The sequence below is a fragment of the Vidua chalybeata genome, chromosome 3 (assembly GCF_026979565.1).
Source record: "Vidua chalybeata isolate OUT-0048 chromosome 3, bVidCha1 merged haplotype, whole genome shotgun sequence".
Taxonomy (NCBI): Eukaryota; Metazoa; Chordata; class Aves; order Passeriformes; family Viduidae; genus Vidua; species Vidua chalybeata.
In genome coordinates this window covers 3688870-3705220 of record NC_071532.1, presented here as the reverse complement: position 1 = coordinate 3705220, position 16351 = coordinate 3688870, and the positions used below count along the sequence as shown (strand labels likewise).

General features: G+C 47.5%; 2 protein-coding genes across 8 annotated transcripts in view; both read left to right on the top strand.

The window, feature by feature from the left end:
• The window catches only part of GPCPD1 (glycerophosphocholine phosphodiesterase 1), a 42262-nt gene extending 38913 nt beyond the window's left edge, over positions 1–3349 (top strand). For 6 of the 7 annotated variants that reach the window (XM_053937155.1, XM_053937156.1, XM_053937154.1 and 3 more), the window contains one exon: positions 1730–3349. In XM_053937155.1, coding sequence (XP_053793130.1) covers positions 1730–1916 — 187 coding nt within the window. In that variant the 3' untranslated portion in view covers positions 1917–3349. The remainder of the gene's footprint in view (positions 1–1729) is intronic. The other variant, XM_053937159.1, reaches the window with a different exon arrangement.
• Positions 3350–7712: 4363 nt separating this feature from the next.
• On the top strand, positions 7713–13560 carry MAL (mal, T cell differentiation protein). Its single transcript, XM_053939734.1, has 4 exons — positions 7713–7914; positions 11758–11928; positions 12067–12192; positions 12384–13560. The coding sequence occupies exons 1-4, from the start codon at positions 7828–7830 to the stop codon at positions 12456–12458; spliced, it is 459 nt and encodes a 152-aa protein (XP_053795709.1). The 5' UTR covers positions 7713–7827; the 3' UTR covers positions 12459–13560.
• The last annotated feature ends 2791 nt before the right edge of the window (positions 13561–16351 follow it).

The window sequence follows — 16351 nt, the reverse complement described above, 5'->3', positions numbered from 1 at the left end:
CAGAATCTCAATTGAAAAGAATTTAGAATGGAGCAGGAATTAAAGGGTTTATACTTTTAGTAAAGAGCTAGTAATAAAATACTTGCCAGAAGCTGCTTAGAAACATGCTCAGCCATGTTCTAGGAACAAGGGCTTAGAAGAACCATTCTTTTGCTGTTCTGGTGTCTAACTGATGGGAAAGACTTCAGATTCTTAGTTCCTAACATGTGTTTTATATAGAATACTATCCTCAAGTTTCAGTGTTCTGTCTGGAATTTGCAGGGAAATCCATAAGGTGTCAGCTGACTCAGCTGAAGAAAGCACAGGAAGGAAGGAAGAGCTAAAGCTTCCATTGGGCAAATTTCGTATCTTAGGCCTGCATTGGATTGCAAGTGGTGTGCAAGTAATTGAAATGCTGAGCCTTCTGTTTGAATTTCATCAAACTGGACAGCATCTATCCTCACTCCTAGGAGTTTCTTCACAGAAATTGTCCTTGACCTTACTGTGATCCATATCCGTGTTTCCTGTGGAAGTGTTTCCTCACTTGAATCCTGTTGTTGTACCCATCTTTGTTGTTTTTGGTGTCTCAGAGTTGCCAGCAGTTCAAAAGTTGTCTTGTCAGGGTAAAAGGGCACCTTGTGCTCTCTCACTTTAGCACTGCATTGTTTTGTTAGTGGCATTGGTTCCTTTTGGGCATAACTTGAAAATGTGTGAGAGACAAAGGATGATGAAATAAAAACAAACTACTTTCTTGAAAGAATCGTAAGTGAAGTCTGAACATTCTTGAAGGCTAAGGCAGCAGCCATGGTAATTTTCTTGCAGAAGTTTTCATTTGAAGGAGGTAAACCTGGAGACCTTGAATACCTGGAGCTGTGTATGTGCAACAACTAAAAGTGAGAGCAGCTGGGTGCCAGGATTGAAATTTTGGATGTAATCATGCTGATATTAGAAATGGCTGTTGGGAAATCAAGGTATATCCTTGTTACAATAGGTGTTGTACCAGTGTTGGGTTACAGAAGCACCAATGCTTTTTCTTTGTGATGAATTACACCAGAATAGTGTTTGAGTTGTGTTCAGTGCTTACACTGTCACTCAAAATGTGGTTTGTATTTGGACAGCCTGGTATGATGCTGACATTTCAAATTTGCAGCTTTGCTTATGTGTGTAAAAGAGGATAGACTGTTTAAAGTGCTGTGGATGGTTAATTTGCATTAGGTGTGGAGAGAGTCCAGATTTTCTATTTTTTTTGCTCTTCACTTAATATGGTGGTAATGATGGTAATTTAAAAAAGAAAAAAAATTCTGAACTTGGGGGGATGTGAAATACTTCTTGAACCAGTAAGTGTGCACTCCATGCAGTGTTATGTGCAAGCAGTATATCACAGTCTGTTCAAATAATCTCAGGGCTCTGGAATTTCTTCTTCAGAGCCTGGAACACTGCTCTTGTTTCACTGCTTTGTGCCACCTGTAAAATCACATTTGTCAGGAGATTGAGTGAGTATATGCCAGTAGGTCTTTAGTATATCCAGTGAAACACTAACCAGTCTGTGTAACAGGAATACCATTTTATATGGTGAGATGAGCAGCAAAACTTAGGGTACTAACCCCAAACAAACTGACTTTGGGACCTAATTTTGCTCTGTTAAGGGAAAAAAAAAACAAAAACAGGTGCTTCATCTGGTGTACGTTTCTGTGGACTGCTAGTTTATAGTTTATACTGATGAGTGTTTTTTCTTTTCTCATTTATTCAGGATATACGACTCAAATCCTGAACAACCAAATATATTCCAGGTGGAGCAGCTGGAACGTCTCAAGAAAGAGCTGCCAGAGTTGAAAAGCTGTGTGTGTCCCTCAATTAACCACTTCAAATGCCATCACAGCTACCTGGAAGAGGAAGCTGTAGATAATTTGAAAAGTGTTCAGATGCAAAAGGACTAATTTTAGGCAGAATGCTGTTTTGTATCTATTACATTTTCACCATTGGAATAGTTCTGTCTATGCTTTCAGGTTGGTTTGGTTTAATTTTTAGTCTTCAAATAGCAATAACTGTGTTCCTCCTTCCTAACAGTACTTAGTTAAATTTCAAATAATGTTAAAATATTCAGCCAGTTATTGTTCCCATTTACATATACAGTTCTAACTTTTTCTTCCCATCATATCAAATCTTGAAAAAGAAAATTATTATTATATTATTTTGCTTTTAAAAAAACCCAAAAATTAATTAAGCAGTCTCAGTAGTGAAAGCTCAGAAACTATTATTGTAGAGAAATTACAATAATCTGATATTGAATATATTGAAAATTTGTTTTGATTTTGATTTTACTTATAGGCTGACAAGCTGTAGCATTTATCTGGCAGCAAGAAATTGAGTGATTTTAAGATACATATAAATAGATCTGGCCTATAAAAAGATCTGAACAAATTGGCACCTCACGTGTATGTATTTGCACTGGTAGATCCACCCATACAAAGCTTTGTGCCATTTAAAATTTTTTTTTTTTTTTTTTTTAGCAAACTGCAGCTCATTTCCCCCCACTTCATTGGACATTGAGGCTGCTGCCTTTGTTTCCTCAGCCCCAGTTCAGTGGTACAGCAATCAGGGGGGAACAACCATGAGTACAGGTCTTTCATTCATCACACACAGGCCTGCTAAACTTTAAAAAATATTGCTAATAATCTTAACAGAATTACAACAGAAACATCTTCAGTGGTTGAGAATCTTTTTTGCACAATAACCTTAATGAACAGACTATGTACCCTGCACAAACTCTACAAAATGCATGCTTTATCTATTAAGCATGAATTTTAGGTGTTTGCTGAGGTCCTTGCATCTTTATGGTGCTAGTTATGTGTGAAGGGTGCAAGGACCAACTCAACAACTTAAATCTCCTTTGCCTGAGAAGCCACAAGCCTGTTACTCACAAACATTTGGAGAAGAGGCTATTCCATACGTGGTTTGTCTTATTTACATAATGCAAGCTACTAGCTTTTGTATTTTGCAAGATCTTTGGCTTTTACCATCACAAATGTACTGGATTCAGATAATCAGTATTCTGTTGGCTGGTATCTATCCTCTGTAATTTATTACAAAGTCATAGTTTAGAGTTCTTAATAGATAAGTCTGCATGTCCCTTCTCCTCCTGACGTTGCAGGTCATGCCAACACGACAGCTGTAACTTTCTACTGAAATGTTAATGTATAATAAGAATGGAAGATATTTATTTTTTTTTCTGTTGTAAATTGACAATGAAAACAATAGTATGTACTATATTCTTTATATACAGTCATTGCTACATATAGAACTGATTGTACAAAGAGTAAAGCCATTGCAAATAAGTGCTTGAGCCTGCACTGCTGAGCAGTTTGAAACAGCTTGTTTTGATTTGTGCATTTTAGTATTTAAAGTTTGTTTGTCCTGCACAAACAGCACAATAGTATTAGGTATCTGGAAGCCTTCTTTTATTTAAAAAACAAAAACAAAAACAAAAATGCAAAACAACCCTAAACCAAAACTGGAAGTGTGTGAGCTGTGTTTTTGAGAAGGGGAGGGAGCAGTGAACCAGAATCTTGGCATCAGGAACCTGTGGTTGTTACATGATACATTCCTCATTATGTGATTAATTCTTAAATTTCTTTTTTTCCTCCTCTGTGTACCCTGTGGGATCCCCTTGACAGGTCTTGAGGGCTTTGCCAACTGATACTCAGCTCCTAGCAGAGTTTGTGTCACTGCCTGTGGAAGCTGAGCAGCACATCCTCAGAGATGCTGAGACACCTGTTCTGTGCAGAGGGGGTTTAAAAGCTCTGCTGTGTGAAGCACCCTCTCAGACTAATCCCAGTGAGATGCTCAGGAGGGTTTAGGCACCCTTAAAATCTTCTCTCCCAGCCTTCAGGGCTCAGGGAATAGCACTTGCCAGTTCTGTGTGAGGGGAGTGGGGGTGGAAATAAATCCACCCACTGTGATGATTTTACAGGACAGTTTTGAGCAGTGTCAGTGTTTTCTTGCTGACTCCCTTTTTTCTGAGTAAGTTGTGTCAGCAACTTCCTCCAAACCTGAGGAGCTTCAGCAGCCCTCCTGCTGTGCCACTTCTTGGAGCTGAGCTCACAGCTTGGGCACGCTGAGCAGCTGGCATTGCAGAGGGGATAGAAGGAACCAAAGAGCAGGAATTTGGGATCTGGCAGGGGAAGCTGCCACCTCCTGCTCTGGAGTGCTTGTTGGAAACCAGCGTGGTCCAGGGCAGAGATGGCTTTGCTCCAGCCGAGGGACTGCTACAGAATTTTAATCCAGAGATGTGTGAGCTGTAGTAGGGGAGACAGAATTTCTGTCTTGATTTTGGAACATTTCCTTCTGGACCACCCAGAGACCGGGCTCTACATCTGTAGTATTGGTTGCTGGATGACACTCCCACATGATGCCTGTACCTGTGTGTGTGGATATATAATTATATATATATTTATATTTATGTATGTAGCTGGGCATGACCGAGCTGATGTGTTACAATACACAGTGGCAGTTTCCACCTAGGAAGTTTGGATGCTACCTCCAAAATTTCTCCAAATAACTGGGCCTTCGTGTGTTTTCAGTCACATGGATCTTGTACCTTAACTGTAAACATGCAGCAAAAGTCTTGGTCACAACAGCTGCCAGCTGAGGAAACACTTGCTGACTCCACATTTGTCTCACACCTCTGGAATTACACCGCACATCCTGGAGTTTTGCACTTTCCTTTTCAGCTGCATCCATCATATCAATCTCCCAGAGCCCAGCTTTGAAGCTTTAAACAGCCAGCAACTGCTTCCATACAGTTCTTGGAAAAAAAAAAAGCCAGCCCTGGCCTTCCCCTTCCTCTTGCAGACTGTAAACTGCACCACATGCAGGTCTTTGCTCTTTTTCTCTGTGTGTGCCCTCAGATTCTCTCACAGAATCTATGTCCAAAATTTAAAAAACTCCAGCAGCTTCTCCCACAGAGAAGGTCCTGGAAGAAAGAGCCAGTGCTGGACCGTACCTTTCTTTTGTAACCTATAAACTGCACTGAGGTGATTCACTTTCCCTTCTTCAGGATCCAAACCTGAAGCCCTCCTCTACTTGCTCCCACTAAAGGTGCCAGGACAAAAAAGATGTTGGCTTTTACCTTCCCAGTGTCACCATTCAGAACTCCACCCTGTATCCCTGTGTACTTCCTAGACATTTAAATGTCCTGTGATGCTGCCTCAGAAACCCAAAGGGCAGATCTGAAGCCGAAAGTGTCTAGACCCTATTGGCAAAATGTGCCAGGACAAAAAGAAATACATTTATTCTGGGAGGCACGCAGCTCTCCCTGGTGTTCCTGGTGCTTTCTTTCATGGCACTGCCTGAGTGGGAGCAATCCACTCCCAGGAGCCCTGCACCAAAATTTGGATGCTGCCTCCAGTGTTGAGTCCATCCACCAGGGACTGCTGTAACACAGGAGTTCTCTCCAAAGAGCTGTTGCTGGTTTGTACCTCCCTGGGGCAGCATCTCCTGCACCACCAACGATGGGTGAGGTGCTTTCCTTAGCAAATAGAGGCATCCTCATCCTCTTCCTGGAGCTCACCTCCAGTATTTGGATACCAGCTCCAAAACTCTGTGTGTCCAGGGATCTCTTTCAGAGAAACCTTTCCAGAGCAGAAAACTCTTCTTAGTGGTTTATACCTCCCTAGGGAACCCTGTAATATCATCATTTTCTTTCAGGTGGCCAGCACCTGACAAGGACAAGGATGAATAAATGACTTATTTATTAAATTTTATTAATATATTTAATATATTTTAATATAGGAATTTAAAAAATTTTTGGTTTATATTTTTTTAAATTGATAATGATTAGATGAAAATGTAAAAAGATAAAAATGCAAAATGGCAAACCAACAAGCTGATCAAAGTCATTTACTACACAGTAAAGCTGCTCATGCTGCTCTGTTTATTGCACCAATAACCCAGCCAGCTTAATAACTATCAAATAGAGGTTGATGTTACCCACCCATGTCACTGACCATGGCAAGTCTCTCCCTCAGCCTCCAGAGCTGTCCCTGAGGAGTGTTCCCACCCAAGGATCTTCGTGCATCTAAAGCAGCTATGCTGGGAAAACTGGGCCTGACTTTTTGTAGTATGAAGAGGTTGATTGTCCTGCAGCTTTTAGATTCTGTGTTGTCCTCAGCAGAACGTGTTTGAGCCAGATGTTACCAGCTCTTTGGTTTCTGCTCCAAACTTCCATCTCTCACTTCCCTTTACCAGGCTCTTCCACATCCCTGTTGATGCCCACCTCAGTCCACCTTCAGGAGGGGCCTAATTTAGGAGAGTTTGGTCAAGCTGGTCTCAGCATTCTTCATCACTGAATCCAGCATTCCACTAAACCATTTTTCATCCATTGCCAAAATTTTGTAAATAAGACAAAGGGTTCTTTAAAGCTGTCCCAGCCCTTCCAAATGGAACAGCACCAGTGCCCCTGCCCCTCACAATGCAGCTGCTTGTTCCTCACACCAGTCCCATGGTCCCAGGAACAGGAGAGCTTCGTGTCCATCCCTTACAGAGACAGTGAGACCCCTCTCGAGCTGTGTCTGTGTCTCCAGCTCTCCCTCTTTGCTGACTGGTTTCTAGGTCTGCCTCATATCCAAGTTTTCATCCATTAAGTGTAGCTGTGTCACCTCAGGGCAAATGGAATCTCACTGGAGAAGTGGGAAATCAGGTGGGTGGATGCAGCAAAAACTCTCCCACCTTTGAAGAAGTCATGAAGGTCAGCACGGACTCTGTGTTTAAGTGAGAAAAGGCCTCCAGAAGAAAAAGTTGGCATTATCTACTTGGATGTTTTTGCTTTGATGGACTGGAAATAACAGAGCTCAAGGTCTGGGTAAGAGGCATCCATCCCATGCCTTCACTGCCCCACCAGCTCTGTGGTTCTGTGCTTCCTCTGCCATGTAACCCTGCCCTCACTTAATCTGCTTATTAAAAGCATTTCCCCAATTTTTCCGACGTTGCAGCCTCCTCCACTCTTGCTTTTCTCCAAGGCTTTTACTCTGTCTTCCTTTCTCAAAGAAAGTCCTTTCTTTGCACTTTTTGGCCTCAGCTTCTGGAGTTCTGTGGTTTTTGCTGTGTGCCCAAACGTGTTAAAAAGGAGTAAATATTCCATGTGAACAAGAAGAGAAATTACTTGCTCCTATGGAGTACAGACAAAAAGGTAAAATTCAAAAAGTGAAACCGCTTGGGAAGTCTCATCATTTTGGGTCATCTGTGTTGCCTTGGCATTTCCAATCTCCTTCAGAGATGACGGGGGTGGTTTGCCCTGCAGTTTGATTGCCCCCACGCCTGGATGTCTGTGGGACATTTCTAGGCCCCGCTGTTTGTCCCGTGTCACATCCTGGCCTGCCTTGGCCACAGCCACCCCCGTGTCCTCCGCTGTTCCCCCTCAGGTGCGCGGGGGCCACGCTGGCTCGCCGTGCAAATCAAAGGGGACGCGAGGCTGTGCAGGTGGATGGGCACAGGTGTCCCCTGCTGCCCTCAGCTGTCACCCCGGTGCCACCGGGACCTGCCTGGCACGCTCGGCCCGAGCGGGGACAGCCGAACTCTGCTGGCAGCGCCCCGGGGCTGCCCCTGCATCTCCCGAACCCCTCCCATGTGACTGCAGGTCACAGGGTTTGGCCACACCTGTGCCGCTCACAGCTGTCTTCACCTGTCAGCGGGGAGCAGGGAGGAAAGAAACCGGGGCAGGAAGAGGAGAAAAGAGGAAGAAACGAGAGCAGGAAGGGCAGGAAAGGAGGAAGAGAGGGAGGGAGAGGTGAGGAGGCTGCATTCGGCAGCGAGGAGCAGAAGGGCCCATAAGCACCGTGCCAGAGGCTTCCAATGTCCTCCTCAACTTCCACCAGCACCCTGCCCAGCGGCCTGGCCGTCCTGACGACCTTCCCAGATGTGCTCTTCATCCCCGAAATCGTGAGTGCTGCCTTTTCCTGGGGGGAGGGCCGTGGCTGCTGGGGGGGGACGCTGAGCACGGGTTATGCTGCAGGTGTCCGAGGGGTGACACTTGTCCCCAAACACCCACTCCGGACCCACGCCGGGTCCCTGAGCCACAAGGGGCTGGGGGGCAGCTCATCCTCAGAGAACACCGCGGGCTCTGAAGCCCTCCTTTAGTCTGCAGTGGGATTTTTCTGGAGCCTTTGCAAAACGTTGTAATTCCCCGCCTGAAAAACCAGCAGGGGTTGCTGGTGGGTTTAAGTAGGTTGCCAAATGGAGCCGGTAATTAGCCGGGGGTGATTTTAGCGGACAGCCCAGGCAGAGGATGAGCTGCTCGCTTGGAGCAGGGACTGGGGCGAGCCGAGGGAATTGTTTGCAGCAGCCGAGGCTGCGCTGCTCCATCGCGGCATTCCCGAGCCGCAGGCACGGAGCGTGTGGGTGAGCGAAAGGTGAGCAAAGGGTGAGCAAACACCTTGTAACTTCTTTCCACACTGTAACTTCATTGGCGAGGAGATCATAATCTTAATGGATTTGCTCTGAGCATAGGTTATGAGATACAAAGTCTCAGCTTGAACTTTTCCCCCCATGTCCTCTGCCCCACTCGTGAAACGTGCTCTTCTCACAAGAGCTTGGAGGCTTTTCCCCAAATTCTGAGAGCTTTGGCCCAGCATTGAAAGCTCTGGCTGAGTGTTGTAGTATGGCTTTGTTGGCCCCATGTTGGGCCTCCCCTGGGGGATCCCCTGGCAGGGGAGACCCTCCTGGAGCAGTTCTGTGTCAGGAATGAGAGACACATTGGACTTTTTCGGTCTTTAGCTTCTGTTTATTGTTATCTTATCAAAACTTCAGCACGCTGTCTGCACCAGACTCTGCGTGCAGGAAAAACAGCACAAAAATGGCCAACAATCTCGTGTTACAAGGCCTTTTAAGCCTAATCAAAAACTAAGTTGCCCAATTAAGAAGTGACACCTAAATTATTTTCCCTTCTAACCCAATAACTGACCCCTAAAGACCCACAATGTGGATTTTTCTACCCAATTACAAGATGCCACCCAAACCCAAGAAGAAAAATGAAGAAAAAGGAACATGAGACAACACCCTGTACCCTCCATCTTGTTCCCATCTACAACATACTAAAAATCCTAAAACCTAAATTTCTCACCCATGTGACATACTATACTACTCTCTATAACCTATTTCACACTTTTATGGTCTCTAGTTTATTTTGAGGCTTTGGAGGCTTTCTCCATGAATGAGGGTCAAAGTCAGTGCTTCCCTGGGAGGCAGAACCCCTCAGGGCAGACAGAGAAATATTCCCCTCGCCCTGGGTTTCCACATTGTAGGATGGCATTCAGATTATTCCATGCTAAAAACTTCAGTTTTGTCATCTGGCACCAAATCCTTTCCTGTCACCCAGCTTGCTCCACACTCCTGGGATTGACAGCATTTCCTTCATTCTCCTGGTGATAACAGTGTAGCAAAGAGGATGCAGCCCTCCAGTCGTGCTCTGCAGACCTGGTCTCTGCCCGAGAGCAATGCCCAGGTTTCCTGCAGCTACAGAAAGGAGAATCTTTAGTGCCTGTGGAGGTTTTGGCTGGGCTGACACTTGCCAGCCACCCCTGCCACTGAGTTATGCTAGTCCTGTTGGCCTCAGCGAGTTTATTCCCCTTGAACTGTTTGTTTGTAATCCCTGTCTCCGGGGGATTTGGCAGGGCAGCTTGCTGAAATGAGCACCCCATCCTTTGGTTTGGCTAAGATCTGGAAATGTGCATCCTGAAGGCCCAGGATGGAGGAATGCTGCATGACTGGATTTCTCCATCTCCTGGCAGCTTCTGGGCTGTGCTGCTGTGTGACCTCTGCTGTGTACAAAGGAGGTGGCTGCCTTGAATCAGAGGGATAAAGAGTTTCTCATTCCTTGGTGGGATCTCAGTTTGCTTACCATGGGCTGAGATGGTAACATAACAGAACAAAATTGGCATTTAAAATGCCAAAAGACAGTTGTGAAATTTTCAGAAGATCCTACCTGCAGCTTAGATGATTGCCACATTAGCATGGGCTGATCAAAAGCTACCATTTTTAATCTGTGAGGCTCAGTTTAATTCTTGATATCTATTTAATTTGAAGAACTTTCCGCACATATGGATATCCAGACCTATGTGGAAAAGCTGAAACAAGCTGAAAGCAGATATGTTTGCTTTGTAAAAGCTTTGTAAATTTTAAAGGATAATTTTTTTTCTTAGACTGCTGGCCACATCCTGCTGTGAGTTACTGAAAGCCTCTCAATTCTTCCTTCCTTTTTATGAATCTTCACCATAAAACCAAAGTCAATAATCAAACTGTGTCAAACAGACTTTCCTGAGTGGGTAACCACAGCAGCAAGGAGAGATGGTGAGTGGTAGGAAGTGAGCTGTGGTGCTTCTTTCCCCATTTTTCTTTCATATCTCACCATAATTTGTGCTTGGTTTTAATGGAGCAGCCATTATGCTTTTCCCCAGGATTTTTAGCTGCAACCCACTCATTGTGCCAGCACATGAGTGATTAAAAGGACTGGATTAGTGTTCAAGTTGTTACAAGAGGGACCAGAACAGCAGCACTTTGGAAGACCCATTTTCACTCAGGTCTTTGCCACATCTTGACCACTTAATTGATGTAATGTGTCAATTTGCATAATGGCACCAACAGACTTTCCTACAACTGTGGGGTGACACAAATGATGTAACATTTCCTGCGTTATCCTAAATCAGAGACTTCCTTTCCACTTGTAAAATGCCTGCAAGGAAATGGAAATGGAAATGAGAATGAGCTGGCACTCGGATGCTGACTGGGATGCACTGGCCAGAATGACCTTAGAGTCAGCAAGGCTCTCCTACCTCTGGACATCTGCCTAATCCCAGACTGGCTGGTGGTGAGGGACAGGTCCCCACAACAGCACAGTTCCACACAGCGTGGGCTCAGCTGTGGAGCTCCTTATCATAGGATGCTGCACAGACTGAACTTTGCACAGGTCCAAGGAGCAACTGGGCTGATTTGTGGCACAGAAAAAGCTACTGAGGGCATTTCAGTGCAAAGGCACCACTTGCACTCCAGACATTCCACAGCACTGAACATCATGCCCCCATCCATCCTCTTGTGCAGGAGTCTGCTGGTGAAGGGATGGAGCCTAGACATAACTGTCCCTGTGTGCCACCAGAAAACCCATGGCAAACTCCCAAAGCTGGCTGAGAAGGTTCCACCTGCTCCCACACCAGCAGCTGGGACCAGGCACAGCTGTGGTGTAGCCAAAGAGGGATGACCCAAAGAGCTGGAGCAGCAATACAAACTTCCCAAACTTTCCCAAGAAGGAGCTGGGAGCCTCAGGCTCATTTCCCCCTCCCAGGGAGTCAAACCTCTCCTCAGCCTGTTCTCTCCTTTCAGAGTGATACTTGCACGTGGCCTTTGTGAGGGCAGGTGCCTGTGCTGCCTGTGCAAGTGAGCTGGGTTTGACACTGCTCCTGGCAGGGATCTGACACACTGGGTGTGAAGCAAACGCACCTCTCCTAAATCAGCCTCCCTGTTCATTAAAGCCAGCCCTCAGAAGGGTCTGAACAGCCTCCTGAGCACACTGGTGTAGGAAGGGTGTGCGTGGCAGTGGCACCAGTGAGGAATTATTTTTGGGTCAGGATCAGTGGCAGATGCTCCCAGCTAAACGCCCATTTTCAAGTGGAGGCTGGGAAGAACTCGTGGGCTGCTGCCATGTGCAGTGCCAGAGGCGTGAGTGGCTTTTGGCTCTGCTCTGGACAAGTCACTTTGTCCCGCACTCACCCTGTCCCCCACTTTGCCTTGCAGATCTTTGGGGGCCTTGTGTGGATCCTGGTGGCATCCTCGAAGGTCCCAGAACCCATGCTGCAGGGCTGGGTGATGTTTGTCTCCGTGTTCTGCTTCGTCATGTCCATCTCCCTCCTGTGCCTCTACATCTGCGGGGCTCACGGCGGCGGCGGCAGCTGCTGGGTCACCTTGGTACGTGCCCGTGACAAAGCCCAGGGCTGGCTTTGTCACCAGCGGGGTGCTGCTGCCACACTCCAGCCTGCAGCCTGGGGACGGCCGTGTGGGAAGCTCGTCCCCCTCGGAGGTGACCGTGCTGTCCTTGTTCCTTAGGACGTCATCTGCCACGAGACAGCAGCGCTGTTCTACCTCAGCGCCGCGGTGCTGGAAGCCTACACGACCTATTTCCTTGGGCTCCTGTACCCGGGACAGGAGTACAGGGAGAACATCGCTGCCGTGGTGAGTGCCGGGCAGGAGGTGCCCCTGGAGTGGCCTCAAGTGCAAATCTGTATTTGCACCAGCAGTCCTGGGAAGGGGCAGAGACACCGGTCGCCGTCTCGGCACGCACGGGCGCGTGGCGGCGTCTCCGGCGCCGGAGTGGCACCGTGCCACACGCGGCACTGATGGGCTGCTGTGTTTTTCCATCACAGGTGTTTGCATTCGTGGCCACCCTGCTTTACGTGATCCACAAGGTGTTCTCGCTCCTGCGGTGGAAATCGTCCTGAGAGCCCGAACAGCCCCAGGAACGCCGGCTGCCGTCTCCAGGCTGGGTTTGGGTTTTGTTTTTTTAGTGTATAGCCTAGAAACAAGCAGCTTTTTATGTGGGATCTTGGTGATGAAGACAAGGAGCGTGCCAGAGAAAGGAATATCCTGGCACAATCTGTTTCCCTTCAGTATCTTACAGGCTGGGTACAGTTTAATGCTGGGGCAAAATTTAAAAAAAAAAAAAAAAAAAAAGCCATCCAGTTTTAAAAAACATAGTATAGTTGGGTTCAAAGGGCTAAAATATCCCTGGACTGCACCTTTATGTGTCCAGGGTTGTTACTGGTACCAGGGGAAAAGTGAACAACAAACACCAAGGAGCACAAATGTGAAACTGTGTAATTTTAATCACTGTGTGCCCATTTAAGTCTGTTTCCCCCCCCAAAACCGCTGTACAAATTAATATTTTCATGCAGATTCTGAAAATGCCCTCTCTGACTTGCAATGAGCAATGGGAACAATATTTAACTCTGCTCAGGAGCAATGTGGATCACTGCAGCTCCTGAAGGGGTGCTGCTGAATTCTGAGGCACGACTGTAAGGCCAGGAATTACCACTGCCCTGGATCCCCCTGCAAAGCACAACCTGGAAGGGGCCCAGTGGGCTGGAGGAGAATTCTCTGGGTGATCAGAAACAAATCCTCAGTAAGCAGAGGCAATCAACTCCTGCATTTGGTGAATGGCTACTCTCTCACACACTGCCACGGTGTCACTAATAAAGATGGGCTTGCTGTGATGTTGAGGACAGGGGAGTCCTTGCTGCTCTTTTTCCCTTTGCCACACCCAGGCACAGCCCCAGGAGCTCTGCAACCCTGACAGGGCAGAGCCACCACGGGGGCTGTGTGGAGCTCAATTGCCAGCTGGGGTTAAACCATGACAATTAACGAACTGGAATGGGGTTTAGACCCAGGAAGGGATGTTTTCAACGTGTCAGAGGTGCCTAAAAAACAGTGGTGCCAAATTACCTCTTCCAGCTCGTGGGGCAAAGAATGCTTCCATTTTAAGTCTGAAGTTCCTGGAGAACAACCAGGACTAGAGGGCAAGAGGGAAATAAAAGTTGACTTGGAGGCTCCTCTGTTGCTTCATATCCCGGGAAACTTTTGACCTGTGACCATGGGTTTGGTTTGAAGCTTTTTAATTGCAAACTAAGGAAAACATTTGTGGAGATTTTTTCCTCACTGAAAACCAGCCTGACTTGTTTTGCTTGTGTTACTGTGACAACAGGGAACTGGTTGCAACAGAGGTGGGAAGAGAAATCCCTTTTCAGAGCAGGGAGGGAGCTCAAAGCCACTTTGGACAATGGCACAAGGCTCTGAAGTTCAACATCCACCTGTTGAAACTGGTTTCCTCATCCCATCATCATGGGGTGTGTGTGGGGGTGTTGGTGCCCAGGTTCTATTAATGCCCCTGAATGTGACACGGGAACACAAAGATGCCTTTCTGCTTGGATGTGTTTACAAAGGCAGGGATCTGCAGCCCTACCCTGGGCCTTGTGATGAGCTGTCTCTGTTCCACCTGCAGCCAGGTGTGCCCAGCAGCCCTGCACCCAGCAGTGCTGCCTGTCCCCTCACATCCCCGTCCCTGTGCCTTGTGGCCATCCCATTTCCAGCCCACGGAAATCTCCTTCCCTCTGCCTTGCTTTGCCCTTTGCTTTCCCCTTGCCCACCACACACCAGTTCACACCAGCCTGCACCAGTCCCCACCTCGTGTCCTTCTGTCCCTCCCCCACAGCATCAGCCCAGCCTTGCTGGAAGCCAGCACAGGGGAAAAGCAGCCGGGTGCTGCTGCCATGGGAGTGTCCATTGGCTCAGGGCCACCCTGGAGGGACACTGGGGGAGGCCCTGTGGCCCTGGTGTCACCTGGGCCCAGATTTTGCCGGGGGAGGGCTGGGCAGATGGAAGGGACACCCCCACCACTCACAGAAAGTGGAGCTGGAACTTTGATGCTCTCCTGGTGTGAACCCCAAGCAGCTGGGCAGGGGGAAGGGCTGTCCCTGCTTGGCACGGGGCTGCAGGGCCCCAGCAGGGGACAGTGACACTGGGAGGAGTGGCTGCTGAATTGCAGCAACCTTCCCTGCACGGTGGGAAGAAGAGAAAATGACACCAGAGAGGTTCACCGTGCCCAGCTTTCCTGTCATCTCAACACAATCCCAAAGACTGCCGGCCATGCCCTGGAAGCTGGGCAGGCCAAGGGAGCTGTCTGGAAAATGGCACGCCCCCAGCACTTCCTGAAGGGAAAGATGCTGCCCAGAGCTCAGAGAATCTCCCAGGACCTCCAGACCACGTGTGCTGCACAGCTCTTCCCCAGAGAGCCTGAGGGCAGCCCTGACTCCAGAATTTGCTGTCACTCTGCTGGAAACATTGGGCACGATGGACACTGCAGGCTAGCAAGCCTTTTCCCTTGGGGACACTTCCATGGGGCCAGTGGCACTCTGGCAGGGCTCCCCAGGATGTGGGAAGGCTGGCCCTGCCGTTTGTCGAACACAAGACACTGCAGTCCCTGCCTGCAGAGCTGCTCCCAGCCTGGCCCAAAATCTCACACCCTGCATTTGCTCAGGAATTCCCAGATGTCCCCAGACTGGTATCCCTCCATCGCTGGCATTCCCTTGCAGCTGTAACTGGATGCAGCAGCCCATTTAAAAAAGCCACATCTCAGCCTTTTTTTTCAGAGCATTTGCAAGTCCCATTCACACTGTTGAAACACTGGGCCTGTTGTGCCCCTGCAGCCACCACCAGGTTTCAGCTGGTTGTGAAAGTGGAATCCTCATCCCTGCCCTTCTCCAGCTTCCTCAGCAGGACGAGGAGGTCTGCAGGCATCTGCTCTGGAGAGCAGGCAATTACATGCTAGTTAAACCAATCTGTGCACCTGAAGGCAGGCAAAGCCTCAGTTCCTATTAAAAACAAGATTGCAGACATATCCATTAACTATGCCCAGATTGTAATCTTGGTTGCTCTTGCTTAACTAAGTGGTTTAACCACCACGTTAACTATTCTCCAAATATTTGCATACTGGATGCCTTGCCTCCAGCAATGTAGTAGAACCTCCATCTTCTCCTGAATTGCAGGAGAATAATTTGATTTTTAATAGAAAATTATGGCCAGCACCATGGAAAATGCAGGAGTTTCTCATTTTGCAGCCAGCTCTGTCTGTGAGCAATGAGCAATCTGTGTGCTGGGTAGAACATCTACACAAGCCCCTGTGTTAATATGAACAAACCTGTGGGAACAGTAAAGCCACAAAAGATTAATTTTATGTAGGGACCTAAGCCCGACAGCAGAGATGCCAGCTGAACATGAGCACACACTCCCCAACAGCAGCTTGATGTGCTGGTGACAAGAAACTTTGCAACCTGAACACCTGGCAATCCCTATTGAAGGTGTATTTTGACTGAGCTGGCAAACAGGAAAAAAACTTCATCCCACTGCTCAGCAGGCATGGCCTAGGAACTAGAATTTTCATTGCAAGAGTGAGATAAAACTCAATTAAATTCACCCTGCCTGCCTGTGTGTACACAACTGCTGTCTTTAGAAACCTGCACTGCAATCAGTGTAAAACATTGCTCCTAAATGTCTTTAACACCAGAACTCCAAATGCAAATTCCCAGGCTGGTCTTGAAGGCTTTCCAAGGTATATTCTCCCACACTACCAAAAGAGGTGGCCCGAGCATCTTTTGGCATTTGGGGAAATGCCACGACAGGCACGCAGAGATTGGGAGGCAGAACTGAACCCCTGAGCCCCAGCAGCGAGACACTGGGTGGGCACATGAGCTCCCACTACAGCTGCTTGCTTCAGCACCTCCCAGACACCAGCATTTTGCAACAACGACGAAAAGAAAAGAGGACCCAAACAAACCCAAAC

Coding starts and splice junctions, on each gene's coding strand:
- MAL (XM_053939734.1), top strand. CDS start 7,828: ATGTCCTCCTCAACTTCCACCAGCACCCTGCCCAGCGGCCTGGCCGTC. Junction 11,929..12,066: donor GCAGCTGCTGGGTCACCTTG/GTACGTGCCCGT, acceptor CTTGTTCCTTAG/GACGTCATCTGCCACGAGAC. Junction 12,193..12,383: donor GGGAGAACATCGCTGCCGTG/GTGAGTGCCGGG, acceptor TTTCCATCACAG/GTGTTTGCATTCGTGGCCAC.